At 41.8% G+C, this 22500-nt stretch overlaps 1 protein-coding gene across 2 annotated transcripts in view; it reads left to right on the plus strand.

Moving 5' to 3' along the window:
• Nucleotides 1-22500, plus strand: part of iglon5 (IgLON family member 5) — an 80649-nt gene that overhangs the window by 49687 nt on the left and 8462 nt on the right. For both annotated transcript variants that reach the window (XM_058647887.1, XM_058647888.1), the window contains 3 exons: nucleotides 15566-15644; nucleotides 17051-17283; nucleotides 19367-19486. In XM_058647887.1, coding sequence (XP_058503870.1) covers nucleotides 15566-15644; nucleotides 17051-17283; nucleotides 19367-19486 — 432 coding nt within the window. The remainder of the gene's footprint in view (nucleotides 1-15565; nucleotides 15645-17050; nucleotides 17284-19366; nucleotides 19487-22500) is intronic.

A 22500-nucleotide genomic window follows, 5' to 3' on the forward strand; every position in this document is an offset into this window, starting at 1 on the left:
TCTCTCTTTAACGTTTCTAACCATTAACTCGACCGAGGCTCCGTCTTTGTTTCTGTGTAACGTCTGTGCTGCGTCTGACAGGAGCTGCAGTCACAGAGAGGAAGAGCAGGTTAAACCCAGAGAACTCCTCACAGGGAAATGACATCATCACAGTCTGTCTGCTAAAGCTGGAACAAAGCATTTTCATAAATGATTCATTCGTTGATTCTTTTCTCGATTCGTCCGTTTGGGTTTTTTGGGCGAGAAAACGCTGAGAAACTGTGTGAATGAGTGAAAACACTGTGGAGCAGAGACACAGATGTTTGTGATCACATTACAACTCACACCAAAGCCCAGAAAGAAAACCAGTGATTTTAACATCACAGCGCACAGGAGTTGTTGATCCACTGCTGCCTCCATCACTAAGTTCAGATGTCTGATTTAGTCAAATTCGGGAATAAAAATCCTTCATTCAGAATTGACCTCAGTGACACAAAGTGATAAAGACGTGAACATGTTCTTAAAGACATCGTAGACTTAAACTGACGTAGATTTTAAGACCTGAGTCTTTTGTTCAGTGGCTAAAATCCACTAAATCTTACTTTGCCATGTTTTCACTGAGAGTGAGCAAAAAACCCTGAACTGTGCCTTTAAAGCCTGAGGCAGTGAATGAATGTGTGACAGTATAATGTGTAATTAAACACGAGGCCTCGGGCTTGTTTTCATTTATCTCTCTCTCTATATCTCAGTTTTCTCTGGTGTTTTGTGTGTGACTCGTGTTGTTTACGTCGTTCATCTTCTGTCAAACAAACAAACATTTGTTTAGACTCTGTTGTTGTTGTTGAATGTTTATTGTTGTGTTGTTTTTGGTCCAGGTTTGATGATAAAGTATTAAGATTATTATTAATATTTAGTTCAGTTCTCTGTACCTGCCCCTGAGTTATGGAACAGTTTACCCATTCAAAGTAAATCTCTTTTAAAAAACCTCCTCTTCTCTCTGACCTCACTTTTATACACATGTTTGTTGATTAATTAGCCTGGTTCATTTTAGACTTGACTTCCACCAGTAGTACATTTATATTTCTGTGTTTTTTACTCGACCCTCACGTCCAAACCACACGTTTCTCTGAGTTTCTCTGAGTTTCTCTGTGTTTCACTGGGTTTCTGTGTTTCACTGTGTCTCACTGTGTGTCTGTGTCTCACTGTGTTTCTGTGTCTCACTGTGTTTCTGTGTCTCACTTTGTCTCACTGTGTTTCTGTGTCTCACTGTGTTTCTGTGTCTCACTGTGTTTCACTGTGTTTCTGTGTCTCACTGTGTTTCTGTGTCTCATTGTGTTTCACTGTGTCTCACTGTGTCTCACTGTGTTTCTGTGTCTCACTGTGTTTCACTGTGTCTCACTGTGTCTCACTGTGTTTCACTGTGTCTCACTGTGTCTCACTGTGTTTCTGTGTCTCATTGTGTTTCACTGTGTCTCACTGTGTCTCACTGTGTTTCTGTGTCTCACTGTGTTTCACTGTGTTTCACTGTGTCTCACTGTGTTTCTGTGTCTCACTGTGTCTCACTGTGTTTCACTGTGTTTCACTGTGTTTCACTGTGTCTCACTGTGTTTCTGTGTCTCACTGTGTTTCTGTGTATCTCTGTGTTTCATTGTGTTTCACTGTGGCTCACTGTGTTTCTCTGTGTTTCACTGTGTTTCTGTGTCTCACTGTGTTTCACTGTGTTTCTGTGTCTCACTGTGTTTCTGTGTCTCACTGTGTTTCTGTGTCTCGCTGTGTTTCTGTGTCTCACTGTGTTTCACTGTGTCTCACTGTGTTTCTGTGTCTCTGTGTTTCACTGTGTCTCACTGTGTTTCTGTGTTTCTCTGTGTTTCACTGTGTTTCTGTGTCTCACTGTGTCTCACTGTGTTTCTCTGTGTTTCACTGTGTTTCTGTGTCTCACTGTGTCTCACTGTGTTTCTCTGTGTTTCACTGTGTTTCTGTGTCTCACTGTGTTTCTGTGTGTTTCTCCTGCATTTGCAGAGACGTGTGAAGTGTTGTTTTTCCTCTTCTCATGTTTCGCCCATTGTCCTCGGCACAGATTTACACCAACACTGTGTTAATGTACAAATGTTTTCTGCTGCCAAAAATATTCTCCTCTTCTTTTGTTCATCACTGTCTAATTGTCCTACATTTACTCATCACAATTACACTGCTCTTATTGGTGTGTGTGTGTGTGTGTGTCTGTGTGTTTGCGTGCGTGTAGCTGCTGTAAAGACTTAAACATGCCAAATAAATTGTGAAATCCAAACAAAGGCGATAAATGAACTGTTGTGTGTGATGTTAAAATCACTGATTTTCTCTGTGGGCTTTGGTGTGGGAGAGTGAGTGGTTTACAAACAAATCTCACAGTGAGATGAACATTTATATTTAACACTGGGGGGAGAAAAAAGCCTGAACTATAACTTTAATATCTTTTGTAAATTACATCTTGAGTTTTTTTTGTGGAAAATCTGCAGTGAGTTTGAGAAAGTTTGAGACGGCATAGACAAGTTACGAAATCACAAAGTATATCTTTATACATAGATATATTTGTTTTTTTCCCTCCGTGCAGCACATTTGATGTGTTCACTGTCAGTTGAACAGAATCTTTGTTGTGTCTCCAGTGAGTGCAGGAGAAACTGAAGAGACACGGGGTGAACTTTGCTCACTGGTCATGGAAGTCCACTCTGTCCACAAGGAGTCAAAAAAAATAAAGAAAATAAGATAACTTATAAAAATCAGTGTTTTACAAACATTCTGTCTGAGCAGCCGCTTTTTAAAAACAGCAAACTTTCATCAAATCAAGAAGACAGATGAGACGAGATCATGTGACTGGTTTATATTTTTATATATAATATTATATTCTAAAATTTTGAATTTTAAATCAACGTCTTCATAGTGAATGCTAACGTTTTGATACATAACTGCACATGCAGAGATTTGACATAATGTTAAACTAGATTATACTTTATTAGGGGATTAGGGGAAATGTACGGTGGCCTGGAAGGGCAAACCAGTATTACATTAAAACATCAAACACTTTCAAAAAATCCCAAAACAAATAAACAAAAGCCACAGTTCAATTTTCCTTTCAACCTGGCTTTCAAAATAAGAGCCACTGACTTTGTCTTTTATGACTTCTTATATCAAACTTTTGCCACAACTTCACTGTATGAGTTCATTCTGTTGTGTTTTACTGTCAGAGAAATACTAAATATATTATATTATACTAATGAGTGAAAATTCTTCCTGCGGGCCGGACTGAACCATCTGGGGGGCTGGTTCTGTCCCACAGCCCTTATGTTCGACACCCCTGTTCTAAGAGATGTTCTGTAAAATAAGATTAAAACTTTAAATTTCATATTGTGCAAATTTCAAACATTTGCACATAAATCTTTCAACTTCAAAAAGTAGTTTTTGAAGTTTGTAAACCACTCACTCTCTCACACCAAAGCCCATAGAGAAAATCAGTGATTTTAACATCACAGTGCACAGGAGTTGTTGATCCACTGCTGCCTCCATCACTAAGTTCAAATGTCTTATTTAGTAAAATTCCTTCATTCAGATTTAAATCAGTGACACAAAGTCACCACACGAGGCAGCAGTAGACCGGCAGCTCCTGTGTCCCCACAAGCTAAAATCACTGATTTCCTCTATGAGGTTTGGTGTGGGAGTGGTTTTAGGAATAAGTCGCATGTGCTTGTCGACAAAGATAATGACATCATAGTTCACCACCGGAAAATTTACAGTTTACTCCTGTGGAAAGTCTCCAGTTTTGAACATTCCTGGAATTTTGCAACCACACAGTCCTCAGTAATAATGCTACGTGTGTGTGTGTGTGTGTGTGTGTGTAGTCACCCAGGAGCTAACAGTTTAAGCACTGTATTGATTGCTAACAGTGCTGAGAGGTTTCAGGCGTCAGTCCAGGGAAAACCGGGGTTAAACGAGTGGAGCCGGTCTCGGGTTTTAGTTCCCTCTTCTCTCTCTCTGTGGCCACGCTTGATTCAATGGTAAAGATCCGCTTCTGCCCGTTGAAGTCGCACAACTGCTGCACGGAGCCGCTCTGTGCTCCGCTCTATTGACTGGTGTGTGAAGAGGGATTAGTATGTGTGTGGGAGAGAGATGAGAGGCTGAAGATGCAGCATGTGTCGAAGGAGAGAAAAGGGCCAGATGTCACATGTTTGATGAGTCTGACACAAGGGGGCGACAACCTACACTTATGGAAACGCTGCAGATGAAAGCAGCAGCTTCATAAAGGTTCAACCAGAGCAGAGTTCACTGTTTACGACATGAAAACGTTGCTGCCAGCAGAGAAACAAAAAAAAACAAACTAGACAGACTTTTCCAACAGGAAAGTGAAGTTTGTAAGCCAATCACTCTCCCACACCAAAGCCCATAGAGAAAATCAGTGATTTTAGCTCGTGGGGACACAGGAGCTGCTGGTCGACTGCTGCCTCATGTGGTCACTTTGTGTCACTGAAGTATGTCTAAATTAAATATTTTAAAATGTCTTACAAAATAAGACATTTGAACTTCGTGATGGAGGCAGCAGTGGATCAATAACTGTGTGTGTGTGTGTTAAAATCTCTGATTTTCTTTATGGGCTTTGGTGTGGGAGAGTGAGTGGTTTACAAAAGTCTGTCTAACAGTGAGATGAAGACGTGAAACTGTTCTTCCTTGTTTTCACTAACAGCGACCATGTCTGTCTTATACTTAATAGTATCGTGGCCTTTATTTTGAAATTCCTGTGAAATATTATCTTGTTTTCACTTGACCGGCCTCCCCCTGACCCGCACGTCATTTCAGCTTCATATTAAAAGAAACAAACATGCTTTTAATGTAACCATGAGCCGCAGACACTTCCTCCATCACATTCGTCGTAAAAAATAAAACCTGCTTTGGTTTGAGAGGAAGAAAAAAATGACTTTTCCACAACAATTCATTCCCTGTGACATTTCTCAGATTTCCTGTCAGCTGAAATCCGGCCCTCATCCATTTGGCTTCATAGCTTTTGTGAAAAGCAGGTGAACCTGAGTTTCCATCTTGTGTTGTTGATGGAGGCGTCCAGGTGGTTCCTCGCCTCTCGCCCATCACTCTCTCTCTCTCTCTCTCTCTCTCCTGTTGCTCTGTCGGGTGGAGCTGAGGAGGAGGAGGAGGAGGAGGAAGATGGTGGAGGTGAGGTTGGATTTAGAGTTAATGGGATCAGACGAGGAAGAGAATGGAGGATGTGAGCAGGTTAATGTCTAATCCTCCACCTCAGCTCCTGCTGTCCTGCCTCAGGCTCCCAGGATCTGATAATCCTCCTGCTGCCTCTCTTCATTATGGAGGTGTTGGAGGGAAGTGCCTGTGTAAATATTTAATTGGCTGCAGCACGCTGCTGTTAATTATGCGGGTGTGTCTGTCCTTTTCTTCCCTCTCTCTCTCTCTCTGCTTCATATCCAGGCCTCTGTGTCACTGCTGTTGTCACCTACAGTGCGTCCACACACGTGTTTTTCAAATAAAATCCCAAATACCCGACTGATAAATACATCAAAATAAAACTAGTACAACTGTCGCGTTCAGGACGGTCAATGTACAGCGAAGTTAAAGGGTGCTTCCTGTTTAGGGTGACCTACTTCCTGTGTGGAGGTCATGGCTTGCAGATGTGTTCAGGGCAGGCCCTTGGTCTCAAATATGACGTCACAAAACCAATCAAAAGTTCAGGAAATCCCCATCTCTTATAAATGGACAAAACTGTGCAATAAACCTAAAATATCTCTAGGATTACATACTCTATCATTAGACTGAATTTCATCACGACATCTTCACAGATCAGGATGAATTTTGTCGTGTTTATGTCAGGTGGTGGTAACTATAAGCAGGTAAAGCAGCCACTTTGTAACTGGAGGTCTGTGTTCTCTGAGTGATCGGGTTTTGCTGGAAAGTGCAAAAAACAAAGGACAGAAGGAACGTGAATCGTGTCCTCTGGAGAAATCGCTGTGTCTCTCTCTGCTGCTTCACTCACAGGAAAATGGATTTGTGTGCAGGAATGAAAAAAAACAACAAAAACACCAGAGAGAGAGAAACATATACTGCAGCAGCCGCTGTTCACGCTCACTCTTTGTCTGTTTCTGTGTCCTTGCTATGACCTGCTGTTCTGGCACATGAAGGGAACCCTGCCGCTGTACCACACACACACACACACACACACACACACACACAGTTTTTAAAAGATTCCAAACATGACTAATGGCCACGCCCTCAAAAATATTATTATTATTATCACTGTGCTTGTGTTAGTATTTTTTAATCATTTTCAGTTTCAAACTCACAACCTCAGACTTCACAGAGTGACACAGATGGCTTCACACCATGACCTCAACAACCACCAGGGGGCAGAATACCAGCTGTCCAAAATTCAAAATGCTGGCAAAAAGTCACTTTTTAGAATTTGCAGAAAGATGTTGATTATTTTAATCATCATTAATTTACTCCATAAGAGGAAGATTGACAGTGAATCACTGAAAGTGAAAAACATACTCAGACATTGACAGGAAATCATTTTAAAAACTCATGAACATCACAAACACATCGATGTAAAACCCGTTCCTATGGGTATGTAATTATTCTCTTTAAGTGAAAAACAACATCATTATAAATCATGAGCTTCTACAATGACAGGAAACACAGGCTCCCCCTGGTGGTTCCTTCAAAATAAAATAAATCACTGGTGTATTTTGCAGATATTCATATGAAATATGAATGGTTTTCATCTTCATGTTTATCTGACACCGAGTTTTATGACGAGAGTTTCGATGCAGGAGATAGTTAAATTTTTTTAATCTTTGTACATCTGTGAATTTTGAAATCCAAATTTTGTTAAAAATAAATATTTTTTTATGATCTTCAGTCAAATCATTTAGACTCGAGGACGAAAGTAAAACAACAAAAAATATACTTTATCAAAGATTAAGTCACTATGAAGCTAGCTGCTACTAGCTAAGAAGCTTGTTGTTTGTTGCTAGTTCTATCTAGTTAATAAGAAGCTAGCTGATAATTGCAGAAAAGTTGGTTGCTACTTGCTAAGAATCTCACCTCTTATTGGTAAGGGTCTAGCTGTTTATTGCTAAGAATCTAGCTGCTTGTTGCTAAGAGTCTAGCTGCTTGTTGCTAAGAGTCTAGCTGTTTGTTGCTAAGAGTCTAGCTGCTAGTTGCTACAAAGCTCGTTGCACCCTGGGGGCTGTAGTAGAAGGTTGTGGCATGACCTTTTAATTATCAATTTTGATAATCGATTGGATTTGGTGTATTTTAATAATTAAAGAGTTTCTTGTGAATATTTTCTAGTTTCTGTGATTTTTCAGCTTCTTAAATGTTTTTTTTCTATAAAACAAAAAAATTAAAACTGAATCAGTTTGTGTTTGTGGACAAAATCAAGACATTTGAGAAACAAGAAAATGAAAAATAATCATAAACCGCTGCCCTAAACACATGATTTATCTTCCTAAACTTTCTATATGAACTGTGAACTGAACTGTGTGTGTGTGTGTGTGTGTGTGGGGGGGGGGGGGCCCCAACCCAGTGTTTGGGAACCTCTGTTCCAGTGCTTTTAGTGGAAAAAATAAGTGCTGTTACTCCCCTTTTTCAACTGTTGCCAGGTAACTTAGGTGGTGGGTGGTCGGTACCAGCAGATCATTCGGTGATATATTCGACATGATGCTCGTTTTTAAAAAGAAAATAGTTTTATTGAACTTTCCAGACAAATTATGTTTGTTCACTTTCAAGTGGCCCAAGGGAGGTCTTCAGGTGGGCGGTCCTCAAGAAGCATACAGGCTGATGCACAAGGGAATTAAACTGGCACCTCCTACCATTCCCTGTGGACACACATCAAAGACAGACATGGAGAAGCAATGAAATGATACTCGTGTGTTTGTTTCTATCATAACAAAACATTCTATTATTATTTTAGACCTACATGTAAATATATATTAGACTGTAGTTTAGCTTAAATGGGAAATAAACATATTTAGGAGGAGCAACAACATTAATATTATTGATGAATAAGATCTTCATATACCGTATTTACACAAATGCGAACAAATCCTGGAAAGGAGGTTGATGAACAAGGCAACTGGTACTGAACATACGCCACACGTACCAGTGCACACTGGGTAATGTACTGTAGTATGAGTATCATGAATCGCAAAGACATAGATGGAAGAGCACAGGGTACTATGAGCTCGTGAGAAGTCCCGGTACGCCAGAGGCTTAAAACAAGAGGTGTGCGTACCGGCCCACTTAAAGCACTGCTCTGTTCTAAACAGCTGAATGTGTGTGTGTGTGTGTGTGTGTGTGTGTGTGTGTGTGTGTGTGTGTGTGTGTGTGTGTTACAGGCTGATTACAGACTGTATGTCTCTATCATGTGATTTGTGTCCCCGCTCTTTTACTGTGTGTAATTACACTCACGCCGCTGGCCGACACTTATGAGCAGATCTACTCGGAGCTGCTCGTCTTCAGCCCACGTTTGTCTTCTCTCTTCATCTGTTTTCACTCTGCCCTCGACGACCTCATCAGCACGGAGACGAGGGACAGACGAGGGACAGACGAGGGACAGCTGCGTTTCACTGCGCGCTTGTTGTTGGTGATTGTTGGCGGATAATGACGGAGACCACGGAGAGAAACAGACGACTGTATTTAAGAGGAGGAGAAAATAGAGGGTGTGGAGCAGGAGGAGCAGGAGCGTGAGATGATACTGATACTTTCACAGTCTTGTATGACGTTCCTTAAAGTGATACTTGAGTAAAGGTACAAGTGTGTTGCCAGAAAAAGTCACTTTTTATAATAAAAAACTAAATAAATAAAACCGAGTTCAGACAGAATGAGATAAGTAACAGAAAAATATCTCGCTGCTAGTTGCTAAAAACAAACAACTAGCTGCTAATTAATGAGAAACTAGCTGCTCGTTGCTATGAAACTGGGAACATTACTGGTAGTTGCTAAGAAGCTAGCTGCTTGTTGCTTTTGAGTTAAGAAACTAGCTGTTGACTGTTGTGAAGCTAAAATGCTAACTGGTAGTTGCTAAGAAAGTAGCTGGTAGTTGGTGAGCTGCTAAGAAGCTAAGGCACTAGCTGTTTGTTGCTATGAATCTAATAAGCTAGCTAATAACGACTAAGACGCTAGCTGCTTGTTGTTGCTGTAAAGCTAAGACGCTAGCTGTTCGTTGTTCATGAGTCTCTTACGTTGGCTTTTAAATTAGCATCTTTAAACATTAAACTGCTAACATTACCATTGAGTATTTACTCTTTAAATAAGCACCGCCCCCCTTTCTGCAGAGTCAGGACTCGTGACTCCCCCTGGTGGCCGCAGGTGATCAAACTGTGAGCTTTGACACCAGGGGGCAGCAGAGAGAGAAACAAATAAAAGCATGAAAACCGCTGATGACTGTGTCGCAGCAGCAGATGTTTATGTTTCTAATGTTTCCTCATGTTTGATCGTGGCGGCGGCAACGTTTGAATTAATGAGCTGACAAATAAAAGGTGGATTTATGTTTTGTTGTTTTACACTGAAACACTTCTGCTCCGTCGTAAACAAGACGCACGCTTTATATTTACCTTTTATCTGCAGAGGCAATAACATTTAACTCTGAACGGTTATTATTCTAGTTTTATGACAATCTTTGGCTCAGTTTGGAGCTCACGGTGTCATCAGGAAAAATCCAAACAACTGCTCAGTGCGTGCGTGTGTGTATATTTAGAGATATATATATAGAGATATATATATCATCAGTGTCAGTGGATAAAAGCTGACGTGAAGTGATGGCAGCTGTTTACGCTGCGACACGTCTCAAGTCTTTTTCTCTTTGATCATTCATGGTCTCTCTCCTCTGCATCTCACACACACACACACACACACACACACACACAGTAGTGGACAGTAAACCAGGTGAAGACAGCGTGCAGCTTAATGGAGCCTCACTCATTACAGTATGTGCAATAAAAAAGTAAACTTTATCAAACTTCATCAAACCAAACGATTACTCTGCAGTCGACAGCTTTATTAAAGGAGCAGTTTCCATTTCCCTTTTGTTTTTTTACGTGAGGTGCAAATACACATAGTGCTGTGAGCGCCCCCCTGTGCTGAGAACCAGCCTCACACCTGGAGGCTCAGGAGCAAAACATGGCAGGAAAAACAGGAAACTGAAGTTTGTAAACCACTCACTCTCCCACACCAAAGCCCATAGAGAAAATCAGTGATTTTAGCTCGCAGGGACACAGGAGCTGCTGGTCTACTGCTGCCTCGTGTGGTCACTTTGTGTCACTGAGGTAAATCTGAACGAAGGATTTCAGGTGCCGAAGTCGCTTAAATAAGTGATGGAGGCAGCAGTGGATCAACAACTCTTGTGTGTGTGATGTTAAAATCACTGATTTTCTCTATGGACTTTGGTGTGGGAGAGTGAGTGGTTTACAAACTTCAGTTTCCTGTTGGAAAAGTCTGTCTCACAGTGAGATAAAGACGTGAACAAGTTCTTCAGACATCGTAGATGTTGTGATGTGAGTGGGTCTCGTGTCTCAGGCTGGTTCCTGGTTCCTGGTGTGTCCCTTTAATCTCAGTCCGACAGCTGTTTTAACTGTGGTCTGATCGTTCAGACGAGGGACATATACACTTCATTTATGTGAGTGAATGTTGTTGATGTTGTGAATATTAGTGCAGATAAAATAATGACAAAATGCACCTTCACTGACACAATAACACACCTTCATCTCAGCTGCTGCTCCGTGTGTGTGTGTGTGTGTGTGCTGAATGTGTTGACCTGGTTATCAGTGTGTGCGGCGCCTCAGTGTGGAGACGATGTGATACAGGTTTTTGAATGCAAGGTGCCAATCGAGCTGTGAAAATGGGAATTGAGCAGGGAAATGGGAATAGCTCCCTGCTGCTGAGTAACCTTTGCAATGTTGTTCAGCGTGTGCACACCTTTCATTCAATTTAAAGTGTGTGTCTGCGTGTGTGCATGTGTGCGTGTGTGTGTGTGTGTGTATGTGTATTTCTGACTGCGCATCTCTGGAACTGAATTGAATTAACCTAAATAAAGTGTAGTGACTCGAGTCCAGAGCGGCTGAGAGTCTTGAGACTGCGATTCTTTTGCTACGGGTCACAACAAACTCGTAAACTTGGAGCAAACTCACATGTCTCGATTCTCAGGATTCTAAAAACTGGAACGCCGGGATCTCGTGGTTGGCGACGCTCCCAGTTCTGACGTAAATCAATCGTCTCCTCGCTCTCTTGATCTTAGCTCAGCTGCGTCGTTCAGCTGTTCCACTTTGTTTGACCCAGTGAAACAAACACTCGTGAGGAAGTGATTTATTTAAGTGTTTCTACCTCCGCTCCACTAGGGGGCAAAACAGCCACTTTCAGCTGGGAAGTTTTCTTAAAAATATTCACCTTTTTAAACGACTAGAGTGTTAAAGTCAGCGACTGTTGTCTGTTGCGTGTTTGTCCAACTTTGAGAAATTCAATTTCGTCCAATTTCAGTAATAAAAATGAAGGTTGGGAACAATGAAAACATGGCTGCCACATGGAGACGCAGCAAAAAAGACTCAGCTGATAACATCTACGTCAGCCCTTTAGTCCACCATGTTTTAAGAATATGTGTGGCTTTATATCGCGGTTAGACACATTTTAAGGATTGGAAAAAAAATATTTTTGTTGCTTTGTAAACTCGCTCACTCTCCCACACCAAAGCTCATAGAGAAAGTCAGTGATTTTAACATCACACACACAAGAGTTGTTGATCCACTGCTGCCTCCATCACTAAGTTCAAATGTCTTATGTTGTGACTTCGGCATGTGAAATCCTTTGTTTAGATTTACCTCAGTGACACAAAGTGACCACACGAGGCAGCAGTAGACCAGCAGCTCCTGTGTCCCTGTGAGCTAAAATCACTGATTTTCTCTATGGGCTTTGGTGTGGGAGAGTGAGTGGTTTACAAACTGTGTGTCTCACAGTGAGATAAAGACGTGAACGTGTTCTTAAATAAATCGTAGACTGACTTTATGTCAACAACACATCAAACAGCCTGAAGTATCCCTTTAATAAGCTGCTCATAGTAGGTTTTCAGAGTGAGACGATCCACTTCTGTCGCCCTCAGCCGTCCACACAAACTCTGACAGACAGTAACGTGATTACAGTGGTTTTTGTTTTTTTAGAGGCGTCATTAGTTTGTGGGAATGTTAGCAAACAAACCTCTCACACCCACGAGCAACATTTATACTCATCTACATATTCACAAAGAAAAGAAAAGACCTAATCTTTATTTAAGAGATAATATTTCATTCTTCAGTATTTACATTTAAAAAACCCCAGCTCTTCTCCATTTCTCAAGTCTTTCTCTTTCTTTTCTTCCCTCGTTCATTTATTCATCCGTGTGCTGTGATTCTGCGTCTCATGTCTTCACCAGTCAGCGTTTGACAGTCTCCGCTCGTCTCGTCGCTGTGAACAAACCTTGAGGTGCTTTCTCGCCGCTCGACTGCAGCGGCTGCGTTTCATAAAGTCGCCGTTTATTAAACCTCAAGGCGAGAGACGACAGAGGAAGCTGCGGAGATATTAAGGTCATTGTGCAGCAAGACACACAGACAGACAGACAGAGACACATGTGAAGGTATCAGGGTTCATGCATGTCACTTGTCTCAGTCTCAGACTGTAATATCTCTGCTGACGTTTGAAGTCTTTCATTGTTTTTGTTTACGTTCCTAAAACAATATTTATTCACCAAAAACTGCGTTCACGTTACATCCTGCGGAAAATCGCAATCTGACTGAGTTTTAGCGTGATCTGATTAATTTAGTGGGATTATAGTGATTCTACTCCCCCCGCCTCTCAGCTCTCAGCTCTCAGCTCTCAGTTCACTTCCTCACAAAAATAACATTCAAACTATTTTAAAGTTTGTTTGTTTTTTCTCCAAAAAGCATCAACAATTCAGAGATGCAGGAGTTTATGTTTCCTTTATACTAATGGCTCTCAGTGTGTGTGTGTGTGTGTGTGTGTGTGTGTCACTGTTGCTGTCCCTTCATTTCACGCTCCAGCAGCTGTGTGTGAATCCTCTTCCCTCGACTCATTATCAGTGCTGTTCACTGACAGAAACACACTCGGAAATAAGTCAGAGAGTTCTGTGGTTGTGCGTGGTCAGTGTGAGTCAGTGTGTGTCAGTGTGTGTCAGTGTGTGGTCAGTGTGTGTCAGTGTGTGTCACTGTGAGTCAGTGTGAGTCACTGTGAGTCAGTGTGTGGTCAGTGTGTGTCAGTGTGTGTCACTGTGAGTCAATGTGTGTGTCAGTGTGAGTCAGTGTGTGTCAGTGTGTGTCAGTGTGAGTCACTGTGAGTCAGTGTGTGTCACTGTGAGTCAGTGTGAGTCAGTGTGTGTCACTGTGAGTCAGTGTGAGTCAGTGTGTGTCAGTGTGAGTCAGTGTGTGTCAGTGTGTGTCAGTGTGAGTCACTGTGAGTCAGTGTGAGTCACTGTGAGTCAGTGTGTGGTCAGTGTGTGTCAGTGTGAGTCAGTGTGTGTCAGTGTGAGTCACTGTGAGTCAGTGTGTGTCAGTGTGTGAGTCAGTGTGTGTCAGTGTGAGTCACTGTGAGTCAGTGTGTGTCAGTGTGTGTCAGTGTGTGTCAGTGTGTGGTCAGTGTGTGTCAGTGTGTGTCAGTGTGTGTCAGTGTAAGTCACTGTGAGTCAGTGTGAGTCAGTGTGTGTCAGTGTGTGGTCAGTGTGTGTCACTGTGAGTCACTGTGAGTCAGTGTGTGTCACTGTGTGTCAGTGTGTGTCAGTGTGAGTCAGTGTGTGTCAGTGTGTGGTCAGTGTGTGTCAGTGTGTGTCAGTGTGAGTCAGTGTGAGTCAGTGTGTGGTCAGTGTGTGTCAGTGTGTGTCAGTGTAAGTCACTGTGAGTCAGTGTGAGTCAGTGTGTGTCAGTGTGTGGTCAGTGTGTGTCACTGTGAGTCACTGTGAGTCAGTGTGTGTCACTGTGAGTCAGTGTGTGTCAGTGTGAGTCAGTGTGAGTCAGTGTGAGTCAGTGTGTGTCAGTGTGAGTCAGTGTGAGTCAGTGTGTGTCAGTGTGTGTCAGTGTGAGTCAGTGTGTGTCACTGTGAGTCAGTGTGAGTCAGTGTGTGTCAGTGTGAGTCAGTGTGAGTCAGTGTGTGTCACTGTGAGTCAGTGTGAGTCAGTGTGTGTCAGTGTGAGTCAGTGTGTGTCAGTGTGAGTCAGTGTGTGTTCAGTGTGAGTCAGTGTGAGTCAGTGTGTGTTCACTGTGAGTCAGTGTGAGTCAGTGTGTGTCAGTGTGTGTCACTGTGAGTCAGTGTGTGTCACTGTGAGTCAGTGTGTGTCAGTGTGTGTCACTGTGAGTCAGTGTGTGTCAGTGTGAGTCAGTGTGTGTCAGTGTGTGTCAGTGTGAGTCAGTGTGTGTCACTGTGTGTCACTGTGAGTCAGTGTATGACAGTGTGTGTCAGTGTGAGTCAGTGTGTGTCAGTGTGAGTCAGTGTGTGTCAGTGTGAGTCAGTGTGAGTCAGTGTGTGTCAGTGTGAGTCAGTGTGTGTCAGTGTGTGTCAGTGTGAGTCAGTGTAAGTCAGTGTGTGTCACTGTGAGTCAGTGTGAGTCAGTGTGTGTCAGTGTGAGTCAGTGTGTGTCAGTGTGTGTCAGTGTGAGTCAGTGTGAGTCAGTGTGTGTCAGTGTGTGTCAGTGTGAGTCAGTGTGAGTCAGTGTGTGTCAGTGTGAGTCAGTGTGTGTCACTGTGAGTCAGTGTGTGTCAGTGTGTGTCACTGTGAGTCAGTGTGTGTCAGTGTGAGTCAGTGTGTGTCAGTGTGAGTCAGTGTGTGTCAGTGTGAGTCAGTGTGAGTCAGTGTGTGTCACTGTGAGTCAGTGTGAGTCAGTGTGAGTCAGTGTGTGTCAGTGTGAGTCAGTGTGTGTCAGTGTGAGTCAGTGTGTGTCAGTGTGTGTCACTGTGAGTCAGTGTGTGTCACTGTGAGTCAGTGTGTGTCAGTGTGTGTCACTGTGAGTCAGTGTGTGTCAGTGTGAGTCACTGTGAGTCAGTGTGTGTCAGTGTGAGTCAGTGTGAGTCAGTGTGTGTCAGTGTGAGTCAGTGTGTGTCAGTGTGTGTCAGTGTGAGTCAGTGTGAGTCAGTGTGTGTCAGTGTGTGTCAGTGTGAGTCAGTGTGAGTCAATGTGTGTGTCAGTGTGTGTCAGTGTGAGTCAGTGTGAGTCAGTGTGTGTCAGTGTGAGTCAGTGTGTGTCAGTGTGAGTCAGTGTGTGTCAGTGTGTGTCAGTGTGTGTCAGTGTGAGTCAGTGTGAGTCAGTGTGTGTCAGTGTGTGTCAGTGTGTGTTCACTGTGAGTCAGTGTGAGTCAGTGTGAGTCAGTGTGTCTCCTGCAGATGTGAGTGAACTCGATGCAGAGTCACATTCTAACATAATAGCTGTCTTCAAAGACCTGAGAGTGATGATGTTTGATGTTGTTACAGCTCTCTCACTGCTGTCTGTCTGTCTGTCTCTCTCTCTGTCTGTCTATCTCTCTCTCTCTCTCTCTCTCTCTGTCTCTCTCTCTCTCTCTCTCTCTCTAAAGGTTCGTTCAGTCATGGAGCAGAGTTTGGACACCTGCCTGATAATATCACAGTTCTGGAAGGAGAGAGCGTCACTTTGAGGTGACACACACACGCACGCACACGCACACACACACACGCACGTACACACACACGCACGCACACACACACACACGCGCATACACACACACGCACGCACACGCACACACACGCACACACACGCACACACACGCACACACACACACACAGATTTTGGACGATAAATTAACTTTCGTTTTTTTTCCATGAATTCCAGCCTGTGGTGCGAGGACCTTTTGTGTTTTCCTCTCGTTTATTGGACTCAGATTTAATAGTCAGCTGTTCACACGTCACATAAATCCATGGTGTTTTATATTGAAATAAGACGTTTAAATGAGCGTCTCTCATGGTTCAAGTGTTTGTAAACTGTGAAGTTTTTCCCCTTTGACTCGGAGTGAACACTGTGGATGCAGAGGTCAGCAGCCGCTCAGCGTTACGAACTAACTGCGAGCGATAAAGGAGAAATCACAGCTTTCTCTGCTCACGACTAAGCAGAAAAAACAGCTAACTCGTGTTTTACCTCGCGTGGACGTGACCTGGCTCGGCAGAAAAAGAAGAAGATGAAATCAAGTCCGTTTCCATCAGTTTTAAGCCTGAGTTTCCACAGCTCGGTACTCTTTCCTCTCTCCGGCCCTTTAAGAGATGGCGGCTGCTTCCACTTCAATAAAACACGTTCCTCCGACACTGAGTGAAGCTTTGCCAATATTTGTTCACATCAACAATACTCACTGCACAGACGCTGATGTGTAATGTCATCACGACGGCCGATCGTCCCGACGCTGTGCACACGTCAAATCTGCTCTTTTCACACATGATTCTTTCAGAGATGAACTGCTTCACATCTTTAAAACAGCAGTTTTTATTTCCTTTACAGTTTCTGTACCAAACACAGTGAGGGGAAGCTTTGAAGCATGTTTACATTTAAAATGAATCACTTTCATACACACAGCTTCGTTAGGATTGATTTTGAAAAACCTTGGCTGCACTGAAAATAAAAACAATATCTTTAAGAACATGTTCACGTCTTTATCTCACTGTTAGACAGACTTTTCCAACAGGAAACTGAAGTTTGTAAACCACTCACTCTCCCACACCAAAGTCCATAGAGAAAATCACTGATTTTCTCTATGGACTTTGGTGTGGGAGAGTGAGTGGTTTACAAACTTCAGTTTCCTGTTGGAAAAGTGGGAGAGTGAGTGGTTTACAAATTTCAGTTTCCTGAGTGTGAGATAGTGAGATACGTGAACATGTTCTTAAGATGTCGTAGACTTAAACTGACTTTATTGACTAGATTACTCTATATATTAAGTGAACTGTCTCCTGAAGACGTTTGTGAAACTGTTACCTGATGAAATCAAATACACACACTCACATGCATGAATGTTTGCCAGCAGTGACACATCTGATGTGACCCCCGTGTCCTCTCACAGGTGCAGGATCGAGGAGGAGGTGACCCACAGGGCCTGGCTCAATCGCTCCAACATCCTGTTCACGGGGACGGACAAGTGGACGCTGGACCGACGCGTGACGCTGGCCAACAACAACGACAGCGACTTCTCCATCCACGTGGACCGAGTGCAGGTGACTGACGAGGGCACGTACATCTGCACCTTCCAGGCCAACAACAAGCCGCGCATCACCTACGTCTACCTCATCGTCCAAGGTGAGCGGGAGAATCCAGGTGTTTGTGTCCACTGTGAGAAAAAAACGTCCACTAAATGTCTCCGTTTCGTTTTGCTGTCGTTTATCTCAGGCAGAGGCAATTAAGACGTTGTGTCGTTATGTTGCTTGTCTGTGAAGTCGTGCTTTAAATGTATGTTTCAGTGTTTGACGGACAACTGAGTTAATGTTTATGATGTTTTTCTGTTAAAGACGCGTCAGAATGTAATCACCTCATTATCTCTTTAAAAAAGCCTCACTGACAAGAAAAGGAAAGTGTGAATATTCATTTAAAGAAAAAAGGGACGTGTTAAAGTCTGCACTTAAATTCATCTAATATTACTTTCATTTGAGCTTAAATTGATCAGACAATATTTATTGTTCGTGTAAAATCATCTCTACAGAGGCAGCCATTTTAGACCACTGTGTTTTGAACAGTAGCCCTGAATGGACAAACTTTGAGTTTCGATAATAACTGTATATATATATATATATATATATATATATATATATATATATGTATGTACATATATATAATATTTATGTACTGTATATAAATGTATATGTATGTTCATGAGTGTATCTCACTGTTAGACAGACGTTTCCAACAGGAAACTGAAGTTTGTAAATTTTTATATTGTATACTTTAGCTGATGAAGATTTAGCTGATGAAGATGAAGAAATGGTTACTACTGGTGCCATTTTACAAACCATTTACTTATGCAAATCTATGTCAGTTTAAGTCTACAATGTCTTAAGAATGTGCCACTGAAGTTAATCTGATTGCAGGATTACAGGACATAATATCCCAGAATGATACATTTTAACTTGGTAAAGGAGGAAGCAGTGGATCAACACTTCCTGTGTGTCTGTGATGTTAAAATCACTGATGTTCTCTATGGGCTTTGGTGTGGATTCAGTTTCCTGTTAAAAAAGAAAGCCGTGTGACCTTTTTAAAAAAACTGGGGGAACATGGTTGTTAACATATCATAGACTTAAGCTGACGTGTTTCTGCACCTCACACAACCTCACGCTCCCTTTAAGGTCATTTGTCTTCATGAGCAGACGACAGATCAGATGAATAATGAAGTGTGAGGAGTTGTTGTCCAACTACCGGACTAAATAACTGACAGAGCACGAGCACAGCGAAGACTCCGTCAAATCAGCGGCTAAGTGAGGGAGAGTCTGACTGATTCTGAATGACAGGACGTGCTACAGTCTCACCGGCATCAGCCTCCTCCAAGATCACTGTTCTGCTCGGGCAGGAGGATGAAAGTGGAGACTTTTAACAGGATTTATTAGAACATTCTGCTCTGCAGCTCAGCACTGACACAGACAATGTCAGCTGCTGCATCTTCTCACACACACACACACACACACCTAATTCCAAGTCCTAGCTTGATATCACACAGAATAATTACACCCTCAAGTCAGTGCATGAAGCAGCTCCACTCCAGTCTGTGAGAGACAGACAGGAAACAAACAAACAAACAAACACACACAGGATTGTGGGTAGATGTGTCACGTTTTTTATTTATTTATTTTCTCAGGACAGATTTTATAATAAAATAAAAATATTAATTGAGGATTTAAATTCAAGGGCCAAATATCTCACTATTTGGCAGATATGTAGAATAGCTCATTATTTGGCAGTCAGTCTGTTGGTGGTTGTACATAAAAGCTCATTATGTGGCAGTCATTCTGTTTGGTTGTACATAATAGCTCATTATTTGGCAGTCATTCTGTTGGTGGTTGTATAGAATCGCTCATTATTTGGCAGTTAGTTTGTTGGTGAATGTATTATAGAATAGCTCATTATTTGGCAGTCACTCTGTTTGGTTGTACAGAATAGCTCATTATTTGGCAGTCATTCTGTTGGTGGTTGTATAGAATTGTTCATTATTTGGCAGTTAGTTTGTTGGTGAATGTATTATAGAATAGCTCATTATTTGGCAGTCATTCTGTTGGTGGTTGTATAAAATAGCTCATTATTTGGCAGTCTGGCTTATTGCCTGTTTAAATAATGGACAGGACATTGTCCTGAAAGCAGGACACCCTCTCATGACAGCGTGGTCTTTGTCTTTCAGTGCCGGCCAGAATCACCAACATCTCCAAGAGTCTGACGGTGAACGAGGGGGACAACGTGGTCCTCTTCTGTATGGCTGTGGGACGACCTGAGCCCACCACCACCTGGAAAGACCAGGAGTGTAAGACAACAGACGCCTCGCCTTCACATCCACACACCTTTTGTTCACAGCTCCAACTTTGTTTCCTTCTTCATTCTGTCTCTGTGATTGTTTACATTTTAATGTTTACTTATTCAAAAAGGTTTATTAAGAAAAAAAAAAAGGGTTGTACACAGTGTACATGCTGTATGTGCATGCTAAGCTACTTAGCTTACTATAAAATCAGTTTAAGTCTACGATATCTTAAGAACACGTTCACGTCTTTATCTCACTGTTAGACGGACTTTTCCAACAGGAAACTGAAGTTTGTAAACCACTCACTCTCCCACACCAAAGCCCATAGAGAAAATCAGTGATTTTAACATCACAGCACACAGGAGTTGTTGATCCACTGCTGCCTCGTGTGGTCACTTTGTGTCACTGAGGTTAATCTGAATAAAGGATTTTAAATGCTGAAGTGACAAAATGAGACATTTGAACTTAGTGATGGAGGCAGCAGTGGATCAACAACTCCTGTGTGCTGTGATGTTAAATCCCTGATTTTCTCTATGGGGTTTGGTGTGGGAGAGTGAGTGGTTTACAAACTTCACTTTCCTGTTGGAAAACAGTGAGATAAAGACGTGAACATGTTCTTAAGGCATCGTAGACTTAAGCTGGCGCTGATATTATCAAGTGAGTCTTTTGTGAAGTTGTTTTACTTTGCATTTTTATCACCATGTTTTCACAGGGAGTGTAAACCGTGCTCTCACTTTAAGGCTCATTATGATTCCACTGGTGTCTTTAGCCGCCGCTCCTGTGTCGTCCGTCTTAAACCCAGCTGTTCAGTCTGTCCCAGTCTTAAATTCACACCGCCACATTTTCTCCCTACGTCCCACAGTTTGGTCCCAAAACAAAAACACACACATTAGGCTTAATTATCCCCACCACGCCGCCGTAATCATCGGCATCTGTCTGCGTCCGCGCTGTGACTCGGCAGCACTGATGCTGTGTGTGTGTGTGTGTGTGTGTGTCACAGGAGTGCTTGGACGTTAGCAGCAGATCAAATGCAGCAGCAGCAGCAGCAGCAGAGACAGCAGTAATAAATAGGTCAGCGTGAACAAGTGCTCGACATGATGTAATTATCCTGTTAGGCCAATAACTGCTGCTGCTAATGCTGATGCTAATGCTACATGTACATGTGTCACCGCGGTGATGGAACTGACAGGGCCATAAAAAAAAATGAAAGAAAAAAGAAACCTTTTCCACGAATTAAAAACATGGATTAGCCTGAGAGGCGGGAATGAATAACAACATGAAAGGTTTTTAGTGTTTATGAAGGATTTTGTGACACAATCACAGAAACAGCTGCTTACTGTCTTTAAATCCACCACACTCCTCTGTTCAACACGTTTGCTTAATGTTGGAGATGAATGTTTATGTTTCACCATTTAAGTCTTTTTAACTTTGATCTACAGTTGGACATTGTTGTCTTTGACGTCGCGCTCATGGCTCTTCAGGGACGACACTCTCTGACCAATCACAGGGATTAGGGATTTAGTAGATTGAAGTAGATTTTGGATCTATAAGTAGATTTTGGAATTTTAAGTAGATTTTGGAACTTTAAGTAGATTTTGGAATTTTAAGTAGATTTTGTAATTATAATCGATTTTGGAATTTTAAGTAGATTTTGGAACTTTGAGTAGATTTTTGAACTATAAGTAAGAATTGGGATTATAAGTAGGATTATAAGTCTTTTTAACTTTGATCTACAGTTGGACATTGTTGTCTTTGACGTCGCGCTCATGGCTCTTCAGTGAGACACTCTCTGACCAATCACAGGGATTAGGGATTTAGTAGATTGAAGTAGATTTTGGATCTATAAGTAGATTTTGGAATTTTAAGTAGATTTTGGAACTTTAAGTAGATTTTGGAATTGTAAGTAGATTTTGGAACTTTAAGTAGATTTTGGAACTTTAAGTAGATTTTGGAATTTTAAGTAGATTTTGGAACTTTAAGTAGATTTTGGAACTTTAAGTAGATTTTGGAATTTTAAGTAGATTTTGGAATTATAATCGATTTTGGAATTTTAAGTAGATTTTGGAACTTTGAGTAGATTTTTGAACTATAAGTAAGAATTGGGATTATAAGTAGGATTATAAGTCTTTTTAACTTTGATCTACAGTTGGACATTGTTGTCTTTGACGTCGCGCTCATGGCTCTTCAGTGAGACACTCTCTGACCAATCACAGGGATTAGGGATTTAGTAGATTGAAGTAGATTTATGGATCTATAAGTAGATTTTGGAATTTTAAGTAGATTTTGGGCCTTTAAGTAGATTTTGGAATTTTAAGTAGATTTTGGAACTTTAAGTAGATGTTGGAATTTTAAGTAGATTTTGGAACTTTAAGTAGATTTTGGAATTTTAAGTAGATTTTGGAATTATAATCGATTTTGGAATTTTAAGTAGATTTTGGAACTTTGAGTAGATTTTTGAACTATAAGTAAGAATTGGGATTATAAGTAGGATTTTAAGTCTTTTTAACTTTGATCTACAGTTGGACATTGTTGGCTTTGACGTCGCGCTCATGACTCTTCAGTGACAACACTCTCTGACCAATCAGTGGCCGTCAGTCTGTTGACGTCACATTTCAGTGTCAGCTACTGTCGCTAATGGAAAATTTAAAAAAACAGTAGAGCCGAGGTGAGCTGAGCTGGAACTGTAAAAAGCTGGAACGGAAAATCACCAAAAATTAAACTAAGAATGTTGTTTCTGTGACACTCAAACATCTGCACTGATGTTGCAGTGTGTGAACATCTCCTCCTCTTTCCTCTTTATGTTTGGCTGCTGTTGTTGTTGTTGTTGTTAATGCAGCGTCTCTCTCTCTCTCTCTCTTTCTCTCTGCCGTGTGTATGTGTGTGTGTGTTTTCCTGAACGTCACACTGACTGTACTGTAACCTCAGGCGTGGACAAAAACAGCAGAAACACACTCACAGAGAGAGGAGAGAGAAAAGAGTAAAGATGGCACACAGGGACGCACACCTGCAGCAAACACACA

This window comes from Solea solea, chromosome 13 (assembly GCF_958295425.1).
Source record: "Solea solea chromosome 13, fSolSol10.1, whole genome shotgun sequence".
In the NCBI taxonomy this organism is placed as follows: Eukaryota; Metazoa; Chordata; class Actinopteri; order Pleuronectiformes; family Soleidae; genus Solea; species Solea solea.